The 25,961-nt window shown below is 45.5% G+C and overlaps 1 protein-coding gene across 1 annotated transcript in view; it reads left to right on the top strand.

The window, feature by feature from the left end:
• LAPTM5 (lysosomal protein transmembrane 5) overlaps positions 1-22,036 on the top strand; it is a 45,901-nt gene extending 23,865 nt beyond the window's left edge. Inside the window, exons 3-8 of the mRNA XM_074976412.1 lie at positions 5,037-5,113; positions 6,087-6,215; positions 8,070-8,195; positions 10,192-10,287; positions 19,968-20,060; positions 21,421-22,036. Coding sequence (XP_074832513.1) covers positions 5,037-5,113; positions 6,087-6,215; positions 8,070-8,195; positions 10,192-10,287; positions 19,968-20,060; positions 21,421-21,495 — 596 coding nt within the window. The 3' untranslated portion in view covers positions 21,496-22,036. The remainder of the gene's footprint in view (positions 1-5,036; positions 5,114-6,086; positions 6,216-8,069; positions 8,196-10,191; positions 10,288-19,967; positions 20,061-21,420) is intronic.
• The last annotated feature ends 3,925 nt before the right edge of the window (positions 22,037-25,961 follow it).

Below are 25,961 nucleotides of genomic sequence, written 5' to 3'. Positions count from 1 at the left end.
CTGGTGAGAATGGAAATACTACAATCAGCAGCTTTTAAAATTCCAGAAACTAGAATGAAAACAATGTGTCTAACCACTGTAAAATGCTCAGCTTGATTTCAAACACGGATGGGGAAGATCCGGGGGATTTTGCCCCCAGAACTGGTTCTCTCACTTGTCCTCAGTTCCTGCTGTTCTCTGTGTATATATTGCACCAGACTGAAGTGAGTTAATACCCTAAAACATTGTGCAATTCTTTAGCATTTCCTACGGGTCAGTTTCACACCCCTTTAGTTTTCACTTTTCCATGAGACTTAACTGGCGAGAACTCCAAAGAGCACACCCATTTAAATATAAGCTTTTAATTTTATTATAGTTCTCAAAAGCTTTGCAGCAACAGCTTGCATATTTTAATACTGTGTGATCTCATGCACTCAAGAAATGTAGCACAACCAGGAGCCAAAGAGGAGAGCTGAAAGTGACACTCTGGACCTGGAACAGGGAGATTATCAGTGCTAGGTGCTTTAATCTTATTGATTTTCAGTGGCTGTTGCAAATTTATTTGGCCTTTTTGCCTATTGGCAAGGTCAGAGCTCTATCATGCCTTTAGTCCATTTGTGGTGAATTAATTCCCTTGGTTTTGTTTAATTAATATATAGCACATATCACTGTGGAAATATTGACTGGTGGTTGTCATCACAATCTTGATGGAATCATCCAAGGGAAATACCAGAGGTGTGCAAGAAAGATTGCATGTGTGCAGCTTTTGTCATGTGGACCCAAACCACCCTGACTGCAAATGGAATGTATTTGAGGGACTGTCTGGTTAATTTCTCTTCCAGTTCCGGCCCTGCTTTTAAATCCTGCTGCTCAGAAGTGGCACACCGCAGCGTATCAGCAGTCCAACAACCAATGTCTTCATCTATGGTAATCAGCAAATGTGGCTATTAAAGCCAAATCCCCCAGCCAGTTTATGGGGCAATAAAACAGAATCAGGCTTCTTTGCATTCAAGGGAAACATTAGGAGTCATTCAAAGTCTCTTCTAGCTGCATTCAGCACTCAAATTCTGATGTGGCCAGAAGTTAATCAAAATACACATTTGGCAAATAAAGCCTGCTTTTTGACTAGTCCCCTTAGGATGGTTGCCAAGGCCTAGTGCTGACATCATCAGACCACCAGGTGTACATTGTTTATACCACAGTTTCAGTGAGAGAGGACATTTATTTCGGAACACACTTCTCTCTGCTCCAGGATACTCTGCTGTGGGAGTAAGCAGTGATTCATAGGGACAGACTGCGAGAGAGAGACTCATAGCACATGCTTATTCATTCACTGGCGTGTTTGTATAAATCACGGAGTGAGGCAGTCTCAGAAGGTGCACCCCAGATTTGAGGAAGCTTCCATCCTCAGCAAAGAAATCCCTAAGCAAAGTAGAAGGCTGTGCAGGGGAGGCCCCATTCTCCTCGGATGTGCACGGAGATTTCCTATGGCAGCTTTAGTGTGGGGATAAGACTGGGAGAGGGTGGGAAGAACAGTTTGTGCTTCTGTGGCTGCTCCCCAGCCAGCTGCCCAGGGGAGCTGGAACAATAGCTATAGTGGGGATGCTGGCAACCATTGGATCAAACCCTAAACCCAGTATATAGTGGAAACCACTTCAAGTCAGAGGGCACTACAGCACCCCACACACTCCTGGGTCAGATGCCCTAGTGTGAGTGGGAACCAGGATTCAAAATCTCTGTGGAAATGGAGAAGTCAATGGATGTGACATACCCTGAATTTAGCAAAGCTTTTGATACAGTGTCCCACAACATTTTGCCCATAAGCTAAGGAAGCGTGGACTGGATACATGGATTGTGTGATGGATAGAAAGCTGGCTTGATGCATGGGCCCAACATGTAGTGGTCAATATCTCAATGTCTGGTTGGTGGTCGGTTTCAAGTGGAGTGCCCCAAGGATCATTTCTAGGGCCAGTCCTGTTCAACATCTTTATTAATGACCTCGGGGAGGGGATGGATTGCACCCCAGCAAATTTGCAGATAACTAAGCTAGGGGGTCAGGTAGATACATTGTAGGGTAAGGATAGGGTCCAGAGTGACCTAGACAAATTGGAAGATTGAGCCAAAAGAGATTTGATGATGTTCAACAAGGAGAAGTGCAGAGTCCTGCACATGGGATAGAAGAATCCCAAGCACTGTTACAAGCTGGGGACTGACTGACTAAGTAGCAGTGCAGCAGAAAAGAACCTGGTGATTACAGCAGATGAGAGGCTGGATATGAGTCAACATTGTGCCCTTGTAGCCAAGAAGGCTAACAACATATTGGGGTGTGTAGCCAACCAGGCTCGGGTTCCCCAGGGACAAGGCTGCACCCAGAAGGCGAGTGCTATATTTGGTTTATTGAAAGAGCGTGACACCCGCGGCGGGAGCCCCGGAGACACCGCAGTCACCCGTGGGGGAAAACCCGACGCGTCGGAGCTTCGCTCGGGAAGAGGCTCAGTAACAGGCCTCCTAACACTAGCTGATAAAGCTGAGCTCATTAACATAAGGTTGCCTAAAATTGCCTATGCATTTCTTATCACTATCTCTTGTGGCCTACTGCCAGAGTAGCCTTGAAATCTTGGCAAGCGCGCCTTGTTCTGCAGCTGTTCCCATGGCAGTTTGCAGCTTTCACCTTGCACAGACTGGTCTGTTTAGATTCTCCTGAGGATTCACAGAGGGGTCGATCTGCTCTCATAAGACCATTACAAACTCTTCTCGCACCCTACAGGGTGCATTAGGAATTGCATTTACAGCAGATCTAGAATAGTTGTTATTCCCCTCTACTCAGCACTGGTAAGGCCACATCTGGAGTACTGCATCTATTTCTGGGCCACCTAGTATAGAAAGGATGTGGATCCATTGGAGAGGGTTCAGTGGAGGGCAATGGAAATGATTAGAAGGCTGGAGCAGATGACCTATGAAGACAGGCTGAGAGACTTGGGCTTATTTAGTTTGCAGAAGAGAAGAGTGAAGGGTGATTTGATAGCAGCCTTCAACCTCCTGAAAGGGGACTCTAAAGAGGATGGAGGGAGACTGTTCTCAGTGGTGACAGATGGCAAAACAAGGAGCAATGGTCTGAAGTTACAGTGTGGGATGTGTAGGTTGGACATTGGGAAAAACTATTTCTTGAGGAGGGTGGTTAAGCACTGGAATGCATTACCTAGAGAGTAGGTGGAATCTCCATCCCTATAGGTTTTTAAGTCCCAGCTTGGCATGGTCCTGGCTGGGATGACTTAGATGGGGTTGATCCTGCTTTGGGCAGGGGCTGGACTAGATGACCTCCTGAGGTCCCTTCCAGCCCAAGAATTTTGTGATTCTGTTGGAAGGAAATTTCTGAGGCAGGTTATAGTGTTCTGCTAAAGACCGCCTATTTGAATCCTCAAGTCTGGAGTAAGCCTATAATCCTATAGTTCAGAAAGCCAGTTAGCATGAGTGGATGGATACCTCACTGCCCCCCTCCCCCCACTCACCAGACCCAGGGAAGGTTGTCCCAGCTCAGGCAGGACCTTGGAGTCTGAAGGGAGGTATAGTTGTATCAGCAACCACATTTCAAAGAGAGAGCCTGCATATGAGAACCAATGTGTGGTGTTTTCTCCTCTACCATCCCAGGCTGGTACTCAAAACAAATGTGTGATTGTTCTATGCTGTTACTGTCTCTTTTGCTTTAATTTTCTAGATAAGCACCCCTGGATGTGCCTGTGTAAAGGCACCAATATTACTCTTGTAGGTGCATCATCCAGACACTTAGTAGTAGGCATCCTTCAGTCTGCATAGACTATGGATCGCGCCCTTTATAGTTTCAATTGAGGACTTCATTTACAGCGTCTACTGTGACTGTGAAGACCCGCACTAGAGTGCCAGTCTTTGCTGCATCTCTTGCAGATGTGGTGGGTGTCTGGCAAGTCGAGACACTTAGACACATAGCTGTTATTGCATATCTGCTTTGTTTAAGTAACATGTTAAGGAAAACCACTTGTACTACAGATAAAATGTTCTATAAGCAACGGGCAGAGGCACTCTGTAACCTTTTTAGATTATTGGTTTATTGTGCTCATTTCATCTTGCTGCTAAGATCTATCCACAGTTGGGTAACATCCATGCCATAGTTTTCCCCTGCCCACCAATAATCAATATAATCCATTGTAACCTATTGTCTGGCAGTGCTCCATTGAGTCCTGATGGGCGAAGTGGCACTCCACCAGACCTGCGTGTAATAAACCCTCCTGCTTGCTTCTTGCAAGGTGTCCAGATTTTATTCCAACAGATTCTATGAAAGGAAAAGGGGGGATCTTTTTGTTTCCATAGCACACCATAAGCAGCTGTGCTCCCTGCTCTGGGAAGTGGAAGGGAGAATCCTGCAGTGTAGCCAGAAACTCAGCTCTGGCACAGTCAGTCCACATTTGATCCATAATGTGAGGGTATTTGGGAACATGGCTCCATCCATTCAGGCTCCCGAAATACAATGTGCAGGCACAGCATGCTGAGTCTAGGGAAGAGTTGAGATAACGATGCTCAAGGATGAGTCTTATTCTGTAGAATCTGAGAAATTGGAGGTGGAAAGATGGTATTGAGCTTTTCCTGCATTCGCCAGTGCCTCATCCAACCCAGATGCAAATGTCCCACATGATGGGGATTCTACTACTTGCTTTGGGAGACAATTTGTGTAGGCAAATAATCTGCAAAATATTTATCTTCCACTGACGACATAGATTCATATAATTCCATGGTTAACTGTGTCAAGTCCCTGGCTACCGGCTGATCCACACAGAGAATATGATCCTACTAGTTGTGGCGTGGCAGAGGTACTTCTTCAGTTGAGATGGAGCATCTAAATTTAGCAGTGAAGGTCCTGTGGGTTCACAAGGGTATAAGTCATTGTGTTGAAGAAATAGTTTTGATTTATGGAACTAAATCCTCCACTCCTTAACTCAGATAAACTTTCCATTGAGCAGTGACTGAGTGAGAAGATTTGGCCCATGTGCTGCACTGGGATCTTAATTTTTTTTTTATTTTAATAGCGGATATCACCACCAGCTTCCTGTTGATTATCATGCTGTTCATCATCAGCTTTTATCTTCTCTATGGAGTGGTGAAGGTATATAATTTTTAAATGATCTTTAATATTGGTGACAAGTCTCAGAGGGGAAGCCATGTTAGTCTTTATCTGCAAAAACAACAAGGAGTCCTGTGGCAGTTGAAAGACTAACAGATTTATTTGTGCGTGAGATTTCATGAGTAAAAAACACTTTTTCAAATGAGGCATTTGGCTAAGCGGCTTTTACCCATGAAAGCTTATGCCCAAATAAATCTGCTAGTCTTTAAGTTGCCAAAGGACACCTTGTTCTTTAATCTTAATTTTTATAGGGATGGTTCGGGGAAAGTTGTTTATCATTTCAAACCCATTGAATGAGTCACTCACAAACTTGCTCCATGTCTGGATGTGCCTGCTAGGGGGAAATGTTCCTTCAACATTGTTTTACATGGAAAATTGGGTTTTCTTTGATTTTTTTGTGCCAGGAGTCAGCTTTCCACTGACAGCTGAGGTCGTTTTTTTTATTGAAATACATCAGCCAGAACCCAAAATATACTGATCTGGAAATGCTACCCTCGTGCCTAGTGGCAGTTGCTCGCGTGTATGGGCTGACTAGACTATATACTTTCATGAAACAAGCATTTCCTCTCTCCGGTAAGAGAAATTCTGGTGAATCGTGGGAGATACCATCTGATTAGGGAGCTCAGCCTATGGAGGAGAACAGCAGTCTGAGGTACTCAAATTATAATTCCCATCAGGCAAAGTGGCAGAATTTCCAAATGGAAATACTTTGCCTTTCATGTTGCAAAAAAACCAAAACCCATTTTTAATCAGCTCTGGTATCTCTAATGCAGATTTCTAACATGCCTATCACACTTGTATCTAGCGTTACAGGTGAAACTTCTTGCCGGGGTGTGTGTTTACAAATTTTTCTAACTATAACAGCACGGTTGCACCATAATAGCACTTTCTACTTGACCGCACTTGGACAGAAATAATCAGTTGCCTGCTCTCTCCTTCTCTCTCCTCCCTGCAGAATAGGGAACGCCTCTTGATTCCATTCCTGGCTCTGCAAATCATGGATTTTCTCCTCACCCTCTTCGCAGTTTTCAGCTCCTACATTCAGGTCCCTGAAATGCTGTCATTTATGTCCATTAGCCATGTGGTAAGTAACAAGCATGAGCCCACATTTCAGCCTGCCCAGGCACAGGTCAATAGCATTGTATGTATGGAGGCTCCAAACAGGAGTAATCAGGTATCCTACTGGGTTAGCTTCATTTATGGAATGGCTTTGGCCTCCTAGACAGCTCATGATGGGCCACACCTGGAGGCAGGATACTAGACTTAATGGACTAGACAAAGGCTCTAGAGGGACATAAAGATTAGTCCAGTGGTTAGGATAATCACCAGAGGCTTTAGGGTTCAAGTCCTTGCTACACCATAGACTTCTTGAGTACTTAGTTTCTCTGTGACTCAGCTCCCCCCTTTATCATGGGGCTGATAGAACTTCCTTCCCTCACAGGATGGCTACATTAAAAAGATGATGAGGTGTTCCAATGTTACTGTGATATGGGGTTGTAAATACCTAAGGCAGCTAGGCTAGTGATCTAATCTGACATGGCACCCCAGCACGCTACCTGATGTGCTATGTGAGTGAAGGTTGAATGTCTTGCCCCACTGAACTCAAAGGGTATTTTGCCATTGATTTCAATGAGGCCAGGATTTCACCCACAAAGTCCAGTGATGATCTGCCAACACCATGTAACTGAAAACTCTGCCCTCAGGCAAGAATAATTCAATTAACATTCATTGAGTTTCCTACCACCTCACTTGCCTGATTCATCATCCTTGAGGTAATTTATTTACCTTTATAAAACTGAAGTGACAACAGCTGGAGGGATGGGGCAAGGGAACATTTGTGTCTAAGATGATGGACAGTTGAGAGGTCTGATGGTGGACCTAGCCAGTCCTTTAAAAGGAAACCATAGTGATGAGTTGTCCTTTCGTTCCATTGGTAACTAAATACATAGATTTCATCTCTGGCCTAAAGTCAAACTTGAAGCCTAAACAGTAAGCATCAACCATTATATTTAGATATTGAAATCAGTCACAATTTTCAGAATCAGTGAAAGGCAGAAATTCCCAGTAGCAGAAGCCCAGAAACTCAGACAACTATTTTTACATTAAATTCAGCCTACTTGTACCTGAATATGGACTTTGCTGCCTAATATTAGCCCCTCCTGCCTACATATCCAGCTCACTGAGTCTGAAAATATTTAGCCTGAGAACTTTGGTAGGTGACAGGCCTAATCCACCATTACCCTGCCCCTTGGGTTGTCAGGTGCCCTAGTGCAAATGGGATGTGATGGTAAAACACAGCACTTTACATCTGCTCTGCACTGTAGTCAACAATAATGCCAAGGACTAGTTCTCCTTGGACAATGAGAGTGGTCTGTACTTCACTCAAACATGTGACTGATGCATGTGAAGTCATATCCAAGCTAGCTGGGATCTATCACTGAGGCTCTGGCAGCATGGGCTAGCTGTTCAAGTATGTATCCAGTGTCCCAGGGGAAGGCTACAGGTGTTGTACAGCCTCTGCTAACACCAACAGTGCCATGGCTTCACTGCTCTGTTCCCAAAGCGACCTAGCTGACAGCGAGCATGAGTATGTCTCCACACGCTGCAGTCACAGCTCTGATTGCAGAGCAGACATACCTTGCAGCCTGACATACGGATTCCAGTGTAGACGTAACCTCTAAACCACCTCGTCAAAAAACAAAACAAAACAAAACAAAAAACAAAGGCACCTTCAGGAGCAACTTAAACATAAGATCACATGGAGGCCTGATTACACTGTCAGAGTAGCATAAAAGGGCTGTGGCATCAAAAAGAGTTAAGTCCGAGGTCAGGACAAAAAGAATCCAGCTCTTTATAGCTAAGGAAAACCCCACGATCGTGGCTTTTTCATATAACCAAAAAGAAAACCTTGATCACTCTAGCATTTTTGTCTCTGTAGAAAGCGCACACGAAGGTTCCCTTCCTGGCAGTGCAATTGCTTGATTTCTGTCTGCACATCCTAACACTCTGCAGTTCGTACATGGAGGTCCCAACCTATCTCAGCTTCCATTCTGTGAACCAAGAGGTAGGTAATAAATGAGGCAACAACCATGAGCCTGGACAGCATCAGATTATGCTTTAGATTATTAAGGAAATCAGCAAAGTGTTCACCCAGTTTTCTTCTGTTATGAAAAATGTTTCTTTAACACTAGGTTTTAGAGCTACATCCTCAATTTGCTCTGCTGCATGCTAAAGATTATCGATAGAGGTTTTTAATTAACATAACTGTGCTCATCCCTGACTATTTGCTTTTGCGTTTCTTAAAAGCACAACTTGTTTTGCTGGGGCCAATTTTGTGGGTGCAAATTAAATCTGCAAAATGGAGAAGTTGGGAATCAGTCTCCCTGAGGACCACTCTCCACTGTGGCTCTGATTTAGCAAAGCACTTAGCACAAACCAAGTCCATACCTACTCAGCAAACCAGTTAAACAAGCATCCTTAACTTGTAAGTGCCATTAACCTCAATGATTTAGGAACAGGTTTTAAGGTAACAAATTCATGAGTTAAAGAAAGTGAAAATATTAGGGCCAGTTGGCAATTTCCCACCAAAATTGTTTTTCTGTGGAGAATTGAGATTTTCATGACTCTAGATTTTTCATGAAAAATGTCTGCTTTCTGTAGATATTTTTTTTTCTTTTTTGGCTGAAGAATAGAGCATCTGAAAACTGAAATATTTTGGCAAAAGAAAAAAAAAAAAGAAATATTTCAGCCAAAAACTGAAATTTATTTGATATACAAGAGGACTGCATAAAAGGCACCTGAACTATAGGTACCATGAAGCACTGCAGCAACATTTCAGAATCAAAATATTTGTCTTTGGCCAAAATATTTTATTTTTTGGGTGAAATATTTTGAGGGTGGATTTTTTCCCTAGAAACTTGAACATTTCCTTTGAATATGTATATTTATTATTATTATTATTATTATTATTATTACTATTATTCAAATTTTCTGTTGAAGAGAGGAATTTTGACTAACTCAAAATCTGCCTATGCTCATCAGAGCAAGGCATTTTACCCATAGTCTGCCATGACACATATTCCTAGCAGACAGCATGCAATTACAAGTAAGGGCTAGCCCTGATACTGGCCAGGGAACATTGGCAAACACCTGATCATCACTGGGAAATTAAAAACTCTCATGGATTAGTCCCCTGCCACTTCAGCAGAAAGAGAGTGTTTGAACCTTTCCATCGTGAAAGTTTTCCTCAATAACAGGGAATGCAAGGAAAGTGTCTCCAAGAACTCAAACCAAATCTGTCAATTGTTTCATCCACGCTTTGGGCTACGTTGACACTAGCACACTACGTCGAAGTAGCCTATTTCGACGTAAATACATTGAAATAGGCTACTTCGACGCGTATCGTCTACACATCCTCCAGGCTGGTGCTATCGACGTTCAATGTCGAAGTAGTGACGGAGAACTTCGAAAGGAGCCGCCCCGGAAGGAAATGCGGAGCGTCCACACACACAAGTGCTCCCCGTCAAAATAAGGGGCCAGCAAAGCCCCAAGCTGCTCCCTTAAAGGGCCCCTCCCAGACACACTCTGCCTGCACAGCACAAGATCCACAGAGTCGACAACCGGTTGCAGACCCCGTGCATGCAGCATGGACCTCCAGCTGCAGCAGCAGCAGCCAGAAGCCCTGGGCTAAGGGCTGCTGCATGCGGTGACCATAGAGCCCCGCAGGGGCTGGACAGAGCATCTCTCAACCCCTCAGCTGATGGCCGCCATAGAGGACCCTGCTATTTTGACATAGCGGGACACGGATCGTCTACACGCCCTATTTCGAAGTTGAATGTCGAAGTAAGGCACTATTCTCATCTTCAGATAAGAATAGTGATTTCGACGTCTCGCTGCCTAATGTTGATTTCAATATCGAAATAGCTCACGGCACGTGTAGATGTGACGTGTACTATTTTGACATTTTGCCAGCTACTTCGAAGTAGCCAGCTAGTGCAGACACACCCTTGAGGTTGGAATAAAGACCTGTGGGTGTTATGGACACTTACCTTTCGTTTCAGAGCTTCCTGCCAAGTCACGAGAAGTTGTCTTCTGAGGAGTATGTCAAAGTGATGATTGCCTTCACCATCACGTTCATTGCTGTCCTCTTCCTAAAGGTAACCAACCATTTTGATTGTAGTTTGCTCCATCCCTCCAATCCTTCCATTAAAGGTACTTACTGAGCTTCACAGGATCAGTGGGTGTACAGCTTAGATACAAAGAGGAAGCCATGCTAGTCTATACACTATCAAAACAAAAAGCAGTCAAGTAGCACTTTAAAGACTAGCAAAGTAGTTTATTAGGTGAGCTTTCGTGGGACAGACAGATGGTCTGAAGAAGTGGGTCTGTCCCACAAAAGCTCACCTAATAAACTACTTTGCTAGTCTTTAAAGTGCTACTTGACTGCTTTTTGTTTTGATAGCTTAGATACAAGTGCAGCCATGAAACAAAACCTCTCCAAGGCTCCAACTCTCCCCATTCTTGAGAGTTGACATGGCTACATCAACCTCCAGGGGACTCATGAGTTGAGAATAAAAGATGGGGGATGATTTGGCTTTTGTACACCCCAATAAATCAGATCAGTTATTAGAGGGTCAGATCCTGGGCTCATGAAAATCAGTGTAGCTGCCCTGATGTCTCTGGAACTTATTCCAGTTTAAACCACTGAACTGTAGGGATGCTGCTTCCCAAAAATTCATTTAACACCCCTCCCCCACTCCTAACTTCTCCCCACCTTTTAGAAAAAGATGTCAAGGTAGAGTTTCTATTTGTCTCTTGAAAGCTCAGAGAACAGGTTTTCTTCATTGACTAGTTTCAGGTCACTTCAAAAAGCCACACACATCCCCAGCTATTGCAGCAGATGCAGCTTGAATGAAAATGCTGTTTGTCAAGTGGAGATTTTTTCCCAGGCAGCCAGACTAGCTGATATGAAGGACAATTCTTATCTTATTGCCTTCTAGACATGACTTCATCATATGTTTTTAATATTAGCACAGCAAGGTGTCAGGTTCGGGAACAGTGTAGAAATCTGACTGGTGAGACTGGCATAGCTTTGGAGCCTTTGAAAACTTTGTGTCACAGGCAAATAGAACTCCCTGTAAATTTACTACATGGTTAGGCAGATGAGTAGGTAACACATCATCCATTTTCACCAAAAGCTTTTCCCTCTGTGCTGGACCCACCACACAGATGTGTGTGGGAATGTGACTCTACTCCTCTGAGATGGAAAATACGCCAGGACAGGATCGTGTTAGTGTGTGTGTGTGCAACACCATTATATTTCAGACTTCAGTGGAGCTATGCCAATCTGCCCTCAGTGGCATGAGTAACTTTCCATTGTGCATGGGTAGGGCTGGTGCCCAGTGAGTATCTGATGTCTTTGCTCACTTGCTCAATGAGGTACTGTGCATGACAGGAGTTGAAACACCTTGGGGATGAGCCTCAGCTGGTGCAAACGAAAATTAACTTCAGTCGCGTCAGCATGGTGCTACTAAGAGGAGACTCGAGCCCTGCGAGGGGACAGTGGTGTCACAAATAGATATGGGCAACACATGCCAGAACACCTTTTGTTTATGTCCATGAAAGCAGGGACCCTGAAATTTTGCTCTGTTGTAATATGGGGTCATTGGAAGTAAAAGGCTGAGACTGGCTGGCATCAACACCATCACCCTTGTGGCACTTAGGAGTCCATTCTGCTAGTGCTGTACAAACACAGAACTGAAAGATGCACACTGGCCCAAAAGCTTTGGAATCTCAGACAAGAGACAACAGATAGGTGCAGACAAAGAGGACCACAGAGGCCTAAGAGATGAGATGTCACTTCTGTCACATTCCTGTGAGGTTATGCCCAACCCAACTCCTCTCACAGTTTGGAAGTTGTTCATGCTATTCTAATGAAAGTCTCCTTTGACGGGGCTTTTGGTCACCATGGGGATGACAGGTGAATCTCTGCTACTGCTGACTGACAGCGGAACACAACTCTGGCCCATGAAATGTACATGCTAGAGCTTTGCAATTCCCTTCACTTTCTTCTGATGCATAATGCGCTGTGGACTGGATGCAAAGGCAGCTGTGCCCATTCAAACAAGGGACCACTTCCAAGCCATTGAGTTTCTGTGAGGCCCATAGTTACAGAGGCTTTGTAGATCTAAACAGGCCATGTGGCCCATTTAGACTCATCTGTTTCAATTCACAGTTCCCTTCAGAGTAGCATCTCAAGACCCATTGAGCCAACCCAGCACCTTTTTGCCTCCACTGCCTTGGCAAATCCCATTGCAGGTGTTTACTGTCCTTCCATCTAACCAGCCTTGTCCCTGTACATGTGGAGCCAGCTATTCACCTTCTAACTTGACATTACTGCCCCAAGTGTGGTGTCAGCACTCCATTCTGCACTGCCAGTAAAGCAGGCACTTGGCAAGGGAAGAGAGGCACATGGATTTTGTTTCCTGTCTGCCACTAACTTCCTGTACCAAGCTGTTTAACTGCCCTGTGCAGAAGGGAGACAGATAGCCCAATGGTGAGGACGCTAGCTGGCAATGCTAAAGAGGCAAGTGCAGTTCCCTGCACTATCATAGATTTCCTGTGTGAAACTGAGCTAGTCACTTACACTCGGCATTTCCATTCCCCGCCTATTCACTCCATTCACCCCAGGGGCGGTGAAATATATTAAAGATGGGCAGTGCTTTGAGATCTCCAGCTGAAACATGGTATAAGAGAGAGGCTTTATAATCATAATTCTTATCTGTCCCCTGGCTGGGACAGTCAGTTGTAATAAAGCACTTAGAGATCGTCGGATAAGGGGAGCTTTAAAAAATGCAAAATGTTGTTGGTATGATTACAATTATTACCTGTTGATCAAGTGATGCTATATGGGCTTTTCTGGAGATGACTAGTGTACAGGGGAAGGAGGAAAACAGATGACCAGAATTGCAGAGCCCCTGCCTTTGCACTCTTGAGATGTATATTTCTGCCTCAACCATGTACTGTAACTGAGACCTGGGGCTAATCAATATTTAAATATGCTGTACTATAAAGCTCAGTAGCTTTTCCTTCACCACCCAGATGGAAAAAAGCACAGGAGTTGTCAAAAACAAATCTGCAGCCCATGCTGGGAGATGGGAGGCAGGTGGGGATTTTTAACATACTGTTAAGGTAAAGTGGTAAAATTTATTATGATTATTAGATCTTTATTAGCATGGGACCAGGCCTGGACATTTCAACAACCTCTCATCCAGCAATGAGAATTCTATGCCAGGCATTCACCTGTTGCCCTTCTCCTGGCATGCCTTCCCTGGAATTCAGTGCAATGCCATCTGGGCAGCATGGCCGAGGGCCATGTCCCATTATATCTGGCAGCAAGCTTGGCTGCCCCAAACTGCTTCTGGTACTTGCACTGCATTATTTTGTCCTGCAGCTGTTGCCTGGTTGCTGATGGGTTGAAGAGGTTGTATAACTGACCAGGCCAGTCAGCCGGGTGTTAATGTCACCGCCTCAGGGAGCTACAAGCAGCAATATAATGCCAACAAGGAAATGATCCACAGAGCCATTTATCTTTGGCATCAATGCTCTGCACACCCAGGGATTCTGGCAATCAGAGCATGGGTCCATACACACTATGGAGGCAGCTGGGTTTGGAGTACGGCCTGCATTATAAGAACAAATATAAAAGATTAAAAGAGTTGGAGCTAAACGAAGTGCTAAGTGACCATGGCTGGGACTCTGAAACATTCCTCTAATCTCATAAGCAATATTTACTGCAGCCAGCAGGAGATATACCAGAAACTTTGTGCCTGAGCTCCCCTGTGTCAACAACCTGTAAAAATTCTGCTGGCTGTGGAGAGAGAACCTCTGATTTGATTCTAATGCTCTAGGGGCCTAAACTGTCAAGATTTCACTGCTTCTGGGTCTACTATTGTCAGCTGCTAGGCACCATGAGCATCCCAGAAGGAGCAGGGCTTAAAGGAGTAAAGTCAGTCCTACTACAGATGAAATCAGTTGTCTGAAGGAAGAGTAAGGCCTATTAATACTGGGTTGTACATACAGCTAGACTGGAGTCTTGCCCTGAGGCACCTGCACGCAGCTCCTGCTGAAATAGATGGGATCACACTCTCTGAGGGCACTCCTGTGGGGATTCTCACGTTATTCTGATCTTTACATGGACTTCTATGAATATATTGATTGTAAGAGGAAAACCAAAGGCAGGGCAGGTCCATTGCTCAATGAAGAGGGAAAAACAATAATAAAAAACATGGAAAGCACAGAAGGGCTTAATGCCTTTTTTTGTTTTGGCTTTCACTAGGAAGGTCAGTGGTGACAGGATGACTAATATAATGAATGCTAATGGAAATGGGCTGGGCTTAAGACAAGAATAAATTAAAAAGTACTTAGAAAAGATAGATGTTTTCAAGTCACCAGAGCCCAAAAACATGCATCCTAGAATACTTGAGGAGCTGACTGAGGAGGTGTCTGAGCTATTAGCTATCATTGTGAAAAATCATGGAAGTTGGCAGAGATTCCAGAAGACTAGAAAAGGGCAAATATAATGCCCATCTATAAAAAGGGGAATAAGAACAACACAGAAAACTACAGATCAGTCATCTTAACTTCTGTGCCAGCAAAGATAATGGAGCAAATAATTAAGGAATTAATCTGCAAACATCTGGAAAATAATATGGTAATAGGAAACAGTCAGTAAGGATTTGAACAAATCATGTCAAACCAATCCCACAGCTTTCTTTGATCAGATAACAGATGGGAAGCAGTAGATGTGGTATACCCAAAGTCTAATAAAGTATTTGACACAGTCTCGCATGACTTTCCAATCAATAAACTACGGAAATGCAATCTAGAAGGGACTACTATGGGTGTGTGTGAATAGCTGGCTGGATAGCCATTCTCAGAGGCTGTGGCTACACTTGGCCAAAACTTCAAAATGGCCGTGCAAATGGCCATTTCAAAGATTACTAAAGAGGAGCTGAATTGAATATTCAGTGCCTCGTTAGCATTAGGACGCCTCTGGCCGCAGCACTTCAAAAGCACTGCTTTTGAATGTGCGTGGCTCAGTGTGGCTACACGGGGGTCCTTTTAGAAAGGACCGTGCACATTTTGAAATCCCCTGATTTCCCTCAGCTGAGAGAAATAAGGGGATTTCGAAATGTGCGGTGTCCTTTTAAAAAGGACCGTGGTGTAGCCGCACTGAGCCACGCACATTCAAAAGCGGAGCTTACGATGTACCGTGGTCGGAAGCATCCTAATGCTAATGAGGCACTGAATATTCTATTCAGTGCCTCATTAATAATCTTTGAAATGGTGATGCATTAACAGGAGTATTGTGAAAAAGACACTAGAAGTAATTCTTTAGCTCTACTCTCCACTGATTAGACTTCACGTGGAGTATTGTGTCCAGTTCTGGGCACCACACTTTAAAAAAGGTGTGGAGAAATTGGAAATGGTCCAGAGAACAGCAACAAAAATGAATCAAGGTTTGGAAAACATGAGCTATGAGGGAAGACTAGAAAAAAAATAGGTTTGTTTAGTTTGGAAAAAAGAGGCCTTACAGAAGACTTGATAGCAGCTTTTTCAAGTACTTAAAAGGGTGTAACAATGAGGAAAGAGAAAAGTATTGTCCTGCTTGGCCTCTGAGGATAGGACAAGGAACAATGGGCTTAAACTGCAACAAGAGAGGGGGTATGTTGGACATTAGGAAAAGCTTCCTAATGGTAAGGGTGGTTAAACACTGGAATAAATTGCCTGGGGAGATTGTGGAATCTCCATCAATGCAGATATTTAAGAGCAGGTTGGGTAGGCATCTATTTGGGATGGTTTAGATAGTGCTTGGTCCTGCCATCAGGGCAGGGGACTGGACTTGGTGACCTCTCAAGGTCCCTTCCAGGTCTAGTGTTCTATGATTCTATTATTCCTTCCCCACTTCTTTGGGGTGATCAGTACCCTGGTGGTGCTGGGAAAGTCAACAATTGTTCCTGGTTCCTTTGTGGTGGGATATCAGGAGAGGGAAACTTCCCATATTTTCTCCCTCTTGTCTACCTAATGAATGGCCAAGAACAATCTTCCTCCCACCCCCATAACCAAATGGGACTCCTTGCTTCTGTGCTGTGAGCATGATAGCTCCTTATCTTTGGGATAGACAGATGGGGGCATTCCAGAAATGTTCTGTGCACTAGGTATCGGGCAGTGCTGAAGGAAGAAGGCAGCTAATATTTTACTTATCCCCGGCACCCACCCCAGGTTCACCTCCATGGTTTCACTCCATCAGTACCTTCACACAGCTGATGGAATCCTCCTGTTTGACAGACTTGTGCTCACACCAATGCGCTAAAGGTAGCCTTCAGTGAAGTCCAGCCAGACACTCAGGACTAGCCCACCTCCTGGCACACACCTCAGGGAATTTGATTCTTGCTGTGTCAGTTGCTCCTTTGTTGCTCATCACTTGCTATGCCATGGACTTCCAGGATCTTGGATCTCCAGCCAGGTCACCACTGAGTCCACCCTTTCCAGGGGTACAGAACCCCACTGTCTAAATGTCATCTTCAGGGGTGTTCAGCCCCAGCTCCAGGCTTTATGGAATTAAGTTAAAAGCTTGCACAGGAGCCCAACCCTGCCCCATTGCAGGTTCCAGCCCAGGGACCCCATATCCAATAATCAGGTCCTCCATCCCTGTCCCTACTGCTGTTTCACTAATCTTCCTAACCTTTAGCCTTCTTGACACTTTCTTGCCTGTTTCTGGGTTTACAGTGATAGCCCACTCTACTCCACATCTACTAACCTTGTGTCACACCCCTTTACTCCAAAGCAGGATCCCATTGCTTCTTCTCCCCCTAGGTTTGCTCTGGATGACGCCCCCCCCATGATCTCTGCAGCCCTCTTTCTGCTTTCAGTATCCTGACTCCTTCCCTTACTCCAGCTGGGCTTCATTCACAAGACTGGCCCTCCCTCTCACAAGTGATGCCAAGTAAGCTAACTGGCCTCTTGTTAAACCTGCCCGAGCAGGTGTAAGGGGTGCACCCCACTTTGTCATCCCATCCAGCACTCGCAGCCTCCAGAATTCCAAGTGGCCCCCACCCCAAGAACTGTCCAACAACCACCAGTACCCTCCAGTAGGACCACTCCCTCCCTCTCCTGCTATGTAGAGAAGCTGCAATTTCATACGACACCAGAGTTAGGTGCCCAAGTCCCATTGAATTTGGATGGTGAATTTTGATCCCGTCTGAATGGCCTATATTCAGTCATTCTGTTGTTATCTGCAAGAAGTTTTTAACCAAGTTTCTAGCCAGCAATAAAACTGCTCTCCTCAGCCCTACAGTTATAAGAAGCAGGTGGCTGCAGACCTGAAATTAAAGGCTCACGCTTGGGCTTAGAGTTGCATATTGGTTGGACCTGCCATTATGCTCTTTGGGTGCGTCTGCACTTGCATTCTTCTTTCAAAAGAGGCATGCAAATCAGGGAAATCAAAAATGCACATGAGGTGCGGAATTACATATCTGGCACCTCATTTGCATATTACTCTTTCAAAAGAGCTTCTTTAGAAAGAAGAAAGGCAGCGTAGACACTGCTCTTTCGAAAGAAGCTCTTTTGAAAAAGGAATATGTAAATGAGGTGCCAGATATGTAAATCTGTTCCTGATGTGCATTTTCCATTTCCCTCATTTGCATGTCTCTTTCAAAAGAGGAATGCAAGTGTAGACGCGCCCTTTCAGATTTCATTTTCAGGGACATGGCGGCAGGCCTTGCTTGAATTTGGCAAACGTTGAGCAATAGTAAAAAAAGATGTCCCAGAACTCACTGCCTAACCTAAGCATACTTGTCCTTTGTCTGACACAGCTAGACTTCTTAAGGGAAGATTCTACTGACACTGAAAATGGCTGAAACTCATGCAAATTCCAGTATCAGCTTCAGTGCAGATATCCAGGATGAGACTGAGATCACAGATAGGAGGTTCTGCCCCATATGCTTCGATTTGCAAAGAGATCTACGACATTTAGGTACCCACATCCTCCTAATTTCAGGAGAGTCTCTCACCTCTCTCTTTCAAGGTACCATATTGCCACCTACCACCAGGGCACATTTCATATAAAATTAATGGCTAAGTCCTTAGTGGAATTTGTGGAGCATCTGGCGTTTTACCTTTTTTGCTGTAAAATCTTTTCTTGGCAACTGTGAATGTTTTGATTTTGTTTTTTTTTAGGTTGATTTGTTTCAGGGTAGTTGTTTTGGCTGGCTGTTTGTGGTTGGGCATAGTGGGTCAAAGAAGTGTCTGTGGTGGGGATTCCGAGCAGGGGCATTGTTGTGAAATGCCATTGTTATTAGGGCAACCATATCTCCCTTTCCCAAATCTGGGACAGGGAGATATGGGGAAGGGACAGCTCCTCCAGGCCTGGGGAGCCGGGAAGGAGATGGCAGCCACCCGCCCTCCTTGACCTCCAGGCCACGGAAGCCCCCAGTGCTCCCAGGAGTCCCAAGGAAGTGGCAGTGGCAAGCAGCTGTGGTGCTTTCCCCAACCTTCCTGAGCCCGAGGAAGTGGCAAGGACAGGGCAGCCACCCATGCTTCCCCTGCTTCCCTGACAGTAGGCTAGCCTGCGGGCTCCCTGCTCTCCGGCCAGCAGCTGCTGGTGGAAAATATGGGACAATTCGTCCCTTTTCTAAAATAAGTAGAGAAGCCTTTTTGAAGTCCCAAGTACAGGACCGTCCCACCAAAAATGGGATGGCTGGTCACCCTAATCATCATACGCGGAGGACTTCCCCGCTGGGGGAGATTACAGTGTCTTTAAAAGCTGGTCAGACTCTGGATTCACCTGATCGCTTCTGTAAGTTCACGCCACAGCTGGATCCCCTTGAATGAGAATATTGGGTCTCAGCTCCCATATGCTTTAGTCTCAAATTGGTGATTTGTATTGTCTCAGAAAGGTGCATTTATCTCAGTGGTTTATGAGTAGAGCATCTGAGTTCCTAAGGCTCCTTTGAAAATCCCCTCATTAATCTCTGTCCGATGCTCTGTTTGAGATTTATTTCAAAGCATATTCCAAAGTACATTTTCAATAAACATAAGACGTGCAGGACTTCTCCTTGCTGCAACAGCAAAGCAAATGTTTGTTTCATATGGTGTGTTGCTTATTTTCTTGGTCCACAGTCTGTTAATTGATCTGTTTTCCTAGAAAAACTCTATTTTATATCATAAAATTCTCCAGGGACAGAGGGTATTTTATCAGAAAAGTGGAACTAATGGAAGAATAATAAATTCAATGGGCAGAACTTTTAGGTTCATTCCCACTGGAAAGTATCCTTCCTGTTCTTCCTGGAGGGTTGGGATGCAAAGGTTGTGGCCCAAAGTGCTTCTCTGAGTTACTGCCCCACTCAGGAAAACATGATCAAATTAAATACAGTGACCTGCCTCCCAGTGCTGGGCTCAGTTCTGCGGGCCAGTCTTGTCCCTGATCCATAAAAACCTGAAAGCACTTGCTTAACTTTAAGCACATGAATAGCCTCACTTTGACTTCACCTTACAGAAACGAGCCTTCTGGCTGCTCAAAGCCAGCATTCACCGAAGCAGAGCTTCCATCTGCTGAGTGAAGCATCCATGCTGAGATAGCTTGTCCAGGGACCCAAGATAGCTTGTGCACACTGCTCCTTGGCATCCAGGTCACAGGAGTGGCAGCAGTGCAATGGCAGGCCTAGGCCTATATTGCAGTGGTTCATCTGTCACTGGCTTTATTTTGTCAGGAAGTGGAAAGGCAGCTCTGTGGAAGTAATGCAATGACAGACCAGTTTCCCCCTTTGATTTTCAGGCCTACATGTTCAAATGTGTCTGGAGTTGCTTCAAGTACCTTAAAGCCAGCAAGAGAGAGGAGGTGAAAGTCATGCCAGAGTTTGCTGAGAAGGTGAGAACTTCAGATTCCCAGCTTTTGGTCTCCATCACGAAAAGGCAGGGTGTGGCTGGAGATTGGGAAAAGGAGTCCAGGTTACTTCATGCAGAATTGAAGCTTCTTTTAAACAATAATAAATGTCTGATTTGCTCCCACACTGCTGCAGTTTCAGTGTGGTGCAAAACCATTGGAGTTACACTGGAGTGCAGGTCAAACTGGTACAATGTAGTAGTTTTGAATCAAGGAGTCTCTGCTGCACAGGATACCTGAGTGTGACCCAATGCAGAGCTGTCTTACTGAATCTGCAGGCAGCCTGAATCAATCAGGCTAAGGCCTTGATCTAGCAGAGCACTTAAGCAAGTGCTGAACTTTAAGAATATAAGTATCTGATGGAAATTGATAGCACATGCCTAAAATTCATTTCTTGGGTAAGTACTTTGCTGGATCAGTGTGTAAGCAAGCTATGATACTTCCCCATTCACTTCAATGGGGTGTTAATTTGAAGTCTAATTGGAACAGCAATATTGTTAACTGTTTCGTTGCTGATGATTTGAGCAGAAGCTGCTTTGGGATTATGTGTGGAGCAACTGAAAGAGCATTCCAAAAACCATAAGAATACATCATAAAAACACCAGTATTTGAGATCACCTCCCTCAAAACAAGTTGTGAAAAATTGAATTAAAACTTTGTTGATGTTTTTGTGTTTCAATTTGGAAATTTTGTCCAGTTTTGATTCTGACAACCATCCAGCCAGGCAAGTATGGAGCCCAGCAGCTGCCATAGGCCCCGGGGAAATGTGGGAGGGGGGCCTGGCTCTGTGCACTGGAAAGTGGGGTCCAAGGGCTGAAGAGACAAGGCCAAGGGCCACCATTTTTCAGCACTGCACTGACTGTGGCTCTGGTCCCCCACCAACTCCCTCGCAGCTGTGCTCAGCTGGAGCAGTGCTACTTCAGCACTTCAAAGGGGCATGGAGCTCTGGCCTCTGTCACAGCCAAAGTAGCAGCAGCTGCGACTGTAGCTCCAGCCCCCTTTGAAATACCAGGCCCAGGGGTAACTGCCCTCTTTGTTCCCCCATTGGTGGCCTGGTGGAGCCCAAATCCTGGCTCTGACTCCCATGGCTGTGCTACATAGCGGGTTATGTTTTGCTACTGGGGCTGCACTAACAGAACTTCTGGATCATCTACTGAGGCTGTAGAGTTTCCTGTATTTTGATTCAGAGGCTCTGGATTCACCCATGCTTTGATTTTCCACACCCCTGGCCCTCAGAAGCCATATCACTTCCTCCACACTCCTTTGCCCTAGGAAAAGATAAAATCCAGTTGGAACATTTCCTTGTGTCCACAGCTAGTGCCCTCTAATGATTTCTTCCTTACAGGCCATGCTGCCCTCATATGAGGAAGCCTTAGAACTGCCCTGCAAGGAGTTGCCACCACCTTACTCTGGAGTTTAAGCCCCACCTTCTGAAAGGAACAATGTCTCTGCTGCTGTGAATGTCCCATAGCTTTCTCACCTGGCAGCTGCTCAGCCCTGCCGAATACTGACCCACAACAGCAGGAGTCTGCTTATAGTCTGCACCAACTTCACTACTGTTCAATGGACTGGGAGCTCAGAACAATCTCTTGCTGCTGTGGAAATGTGAGTGTAGGGTCTGATCCTCCTCACCTGATGGTTTCAACCCAGCCAACTCAGTTTGCTTCCAAGGAGCTAGCCCTTATTTACACCACTCTAGCTGAGAAAAGAGTTAGAGCCACAGAGTAGGAAATACCTGAGAGAACACAATTCTGAAGTATGTTTGGTTCCCCAGCAGCTTTCAATGAAGGGGGAAGGGGAAAGGCAGGGGATCGCAAATGCACTGCAGTGGGGTGCTCAGCCTGCCTGTCTGAAAGGCTGGGATCTTTACAGCACTGCTCTGCCATTTTGCACCTCCAAGTGTTTGCAGTTTTGCTTTCCATGTGTGATTTGAAAAATTAGTTCCAATAAAAAGCTAATGCTTTCAATTCCTGGCTGTCTGCTTTCTGTTGAGCATTGTCCTTGCACTTGGAGCAGTCTAGTAAATGAGCAGCTTTCCTCTGAAAACCAACTGTTAAAAGTATCATTGTGGGGTTTAGGTTTATTTCAGTTCACTGACTCCAGATGAGATGGGCATTATTTGCATATAAAATGACTAACTGCTGCCCCTGCAAACTCCTAGTGGGGTTCTTTCCTTCTTCCACGTCATTTCCAGGCATAAAGATCTGGCCACCCAAACTGTGTTTTTTGATAAAGTTTAGCAAAAGTTGCCCAGGTTAAACTGATTGGAATTTATTACCCAGGGTTGTTGATGGTGCACAAAGGGGAAATAGCCACTGGTACTCCCACAGCTGAGTTAGCTCTGCAGAGCTACAGGAGGGGTAAAAATCAGTTAACATTTGATTTTTTAACTAAAGCCAGAAAAATGGAGAGAGAAGATTCCCTGAGTAATAAGATGCCATTTATAGCCAATCACTTTTGCAAGTAGGACCATGTAATAAAGGAATCAAGCAGATGGATCTGGCTGAATTTTTTCAAACATATAGTTTGTTTCTCTGACAAATGCAGTTTTGGTGAACCCATCACTATGACAGTGGTTGATACACACAGCTTAGGCCATTCCTGAGGCAGTCAGTGCATGAGGAAGAAATGGTCCTGGTGGTGGTAGCTCTGCTTTCTTTCCACCCTCACATTTACATTCTTTATCTGGGTGATAACAGAGACATAGCCATGTTAGTCCACATACTATCAAAACAAAAAAGCAGTCCAGTAGCACTTTAAAGACTAACAAAATAATTTATTAGCTGGTGAGCTTTCGTGGGATAGACCCACTTCTTCAGACCATGGCTGGGTGGTTAGAGAGACCCAGGAGGAAATCCCCAACCTGGACTTTTTCAATTCACCAAACAGTTCTAGTGACATTGGCCTGGACCTTTCCCTCTCCACCTAGAGCTGAAAAACCAGTTGTTTGCTTAGCTCTACAAGAGACACTGCAAACTAGGCTCATCTCATTGGCACATTTCCACAGGGAACATTAAGTCAAAACATTCCCCACTGGCTCTACAACTCTGGGTTACTTTGGACAAGAGTCACTTTCAATTTTGCCGCCCTTCCCAGGTTTTGTCTTTCTTGTCTGTTGAGATTACAATCTCTTTGGGCAGGGACTGTCTCTTGGTATGTGTTAGTACAGCACCCAGCATGCTGGAACCCTGATCTTTGTTGCAAATTCTTGGGGATATTTTACTGATGTTACTAATATTATCATCAAGGCATCAGCTACAGAGTTGTCATATATTGCCAAGAGCCCAGATTGTCCCACAGAATTCTTCTCAGTGGTGAGAATGCAGGAGATGAGGGGAAAAAAAACCAAAAACAACAAAAACAAAAAACCACCTTGACTCAAATGTCCTAGGGCAGCACTGTTGGCTTGTCAGTCGCAACCACAGCTTTTCACTCCGCTTTGATATGTAAACCACTGAGAGCCAAGAAATATGATCCGCAGACACTAGTATACACTGTTCGGATTAGAACAGCCCTTTAAAGGTGAGATTTTCAAAGCACCTTCAGAGAGCAAATCTTGTTGAATTTAAAGGAAAAATCCCATTTAGTGAGCCAAATTCAACCAGCTGCCTGTGTGTCTGAGAGAAGCAGAGAGGAAGGTACCTGGGCTCTGGCTCCACACACAATTTGCAGGTGGATTGTTGCTTGTTAATTTGTCCCCTGTAAACTCGATGTGAATGTGGCTGAAAGCACTCGTTCTTCAGAGGTCTGTTTGACGTGGCCATGGATGAATGACTGGCATGGAGGCTTATGCTGTCTTCTGTATCAGGGATCTGGCCAGGTCTCTTGGATAGAAAACTCTTGCTAATGAATCTGTCTGCTGCTACCAAAAACAAACAGCAAAGCGTTCAGGGGAAAGCAACAAATGTGATATAATGCTTCAAAATAACAGCCAAATGTTCCAGACAAGGTGGACCAAACAGAGCAGGTACAAGCTATCTGAAAGTGCTCTATACGAAGAAGGGGAAAGAGACACCCATTACATGGAGGCTGGGACATGGGCGCCAGCTTCCTCTGAGCCAGGCGAATGATCAACACTTTACTTTGGCCTAGGCCCTGCCCCTGCCTCACCTCTTCCCACCCCCTTCCCAAAGTGTGCTACAGCCCTGCTCCTCCCCAGCTTCCTCCCCGCAGCAGAACAGCTGATTGCCAGAGATGGGAGGCGCAGGCAGGAGGCGGATTGGCTGTGAAGCACTGTCTGCTCCTTTTCCCTGCATGCTCTGGTCACAGAGTCAGTGCTAATATGTGGCAAATGGGCAGCACAATGTGGCAAAGTGTGGCTCTGAGCTGCACACATGGGACATCCTCCCAGCCACTCCGCATACACGCCCCACCACATGGTGGGACAAGTGAGTGGTGGCAGCACTGGAGGTGGCTCGGGCAGTTCCGGGCACAGCACCCAGGGCTTGGGGGGTGTGGCTTGGGGCTGGGCTGCTCTGGCGGTGGCTCTGTTGTATCACCAGGGACAGAGGGGAGGGTGCCTGGCTGCAGGTCCAGAGGCAGTAGGGCGAATGGCTGCAAGGGGGACTAGGGTGCCTGGCTGCGGAGTAGGGGGTGGTGTCTGGCTGGCATGGGGTGGGGGGACATATGGCGATCAGGTGTGTTGCTTTTGGCTATTGCTGGATTGTAAATTCTTTAGGGCAGGGACTGTCCCCTCCTATACATTTGTACTGCGCCTAGCATTATGGCACCTTGGTCACAGGTCAGGAATGTTGTGGTTAAAGTAAAACAAACAATGGAGTTCCCAAGTAAATTAATGTTTCCTTCAATGCCAGCTGATCGTAGCCCTTTGCAATTAGCATGTCCTCCAGCACTCGCCCTGCGGCCAGAGCCAGCAAGACACATCAGCTTTCCCTGTTTAATAATTTGTTTTTCCTGCAATCTCCAAGACAAGCTAGCGCAATAACATCACAGCTGGCAGCCCCCTCCATACCAGGAGGGTAAATAATCACAAGGAGGGTAAACACTCCCCCAGTCTGGAGCCAACATGGTTGCCAGGAACTGAAACCCTATTCTACAGCAGCTGAGACTTAGGAGTCTTTGTGCAGTGGACTGACACAGGGACAGGGAAAAGTGACAGGGAAGGTTCAGAACACTGAGATTCAGTGAATTCTTGGGAAATGGGCACTGACTAGTTAAACAGAGGCCGTGAGGATTTGGCAAGCCAGTCGCTAAGGGCTAGATTGCATCTTGGCACATATGCCCAGGAACCTTGCCCAGCTCATGGGCCCTGCACATGTATGCGGCAAGCTTTGTAACTGTGCAACATGCCCTCAGAACGTGCTGGCCAGAGCCAATGAGCACGTGTAGAGCGGGGGAGGAGCTCATTGCTGATCCAGGCCACTGGGCACTGTGGCCCACAGCGTGTAGAGAAGTAATGAGTCCCAGGGCTACTATGAGGGTGACACAGCTCATACACTGTCCTCCAGGCTGTACCTAACTGCAAATTTTCCTGAGGGAATTACCGCAACTACCTACAGGAATAACCTAAAGGGCTAAAGGAATTACTCACTGGGGGAGATCTCTGGCAGGGGCAGGGGACTCCACAGTTACAGGTGCTGAATTTTGTTTCCCCCACGCTGCCCTGTGCATGCTCCACCCCTGTTCTGCCCTGAGGCCCTGTCCTCACTCCACCCCTCCTCCTACTTCAACTCCCTCCTTTTCACCCTCTCCCTTGTGCCTTCATCCAGCCCACTGAGTCACAGGCAGCCCCAGGGCCTACCAATCAGCTCATCCATAGCCAGCTCCAGGGCCTACTGAACAGCTGATCCTCGCCCCACCGATGGCTGGCAGCACTCGGAAAGTATGGTAATGAGCCAGGAAAGCACCATGGTCGATGGTTTAATT

The sequence above is a fragment of the Carettochelys insculpta genome, chromosome 24, assembly GCF_033958435.1.
Source record: "Carettochelys insculpta isolate YL-2023 chromosome 24, ASM3395843v1, whole genome shotgun sequence".
NCBI lineage: Eukaryota > Metazoa > Chordata > Testudines > Carettochelyidae > Carettochelys > Carettochelys insculpta.
This window is presented reverse-complemented; position numbering and strand designations above follow the sequence as displayed.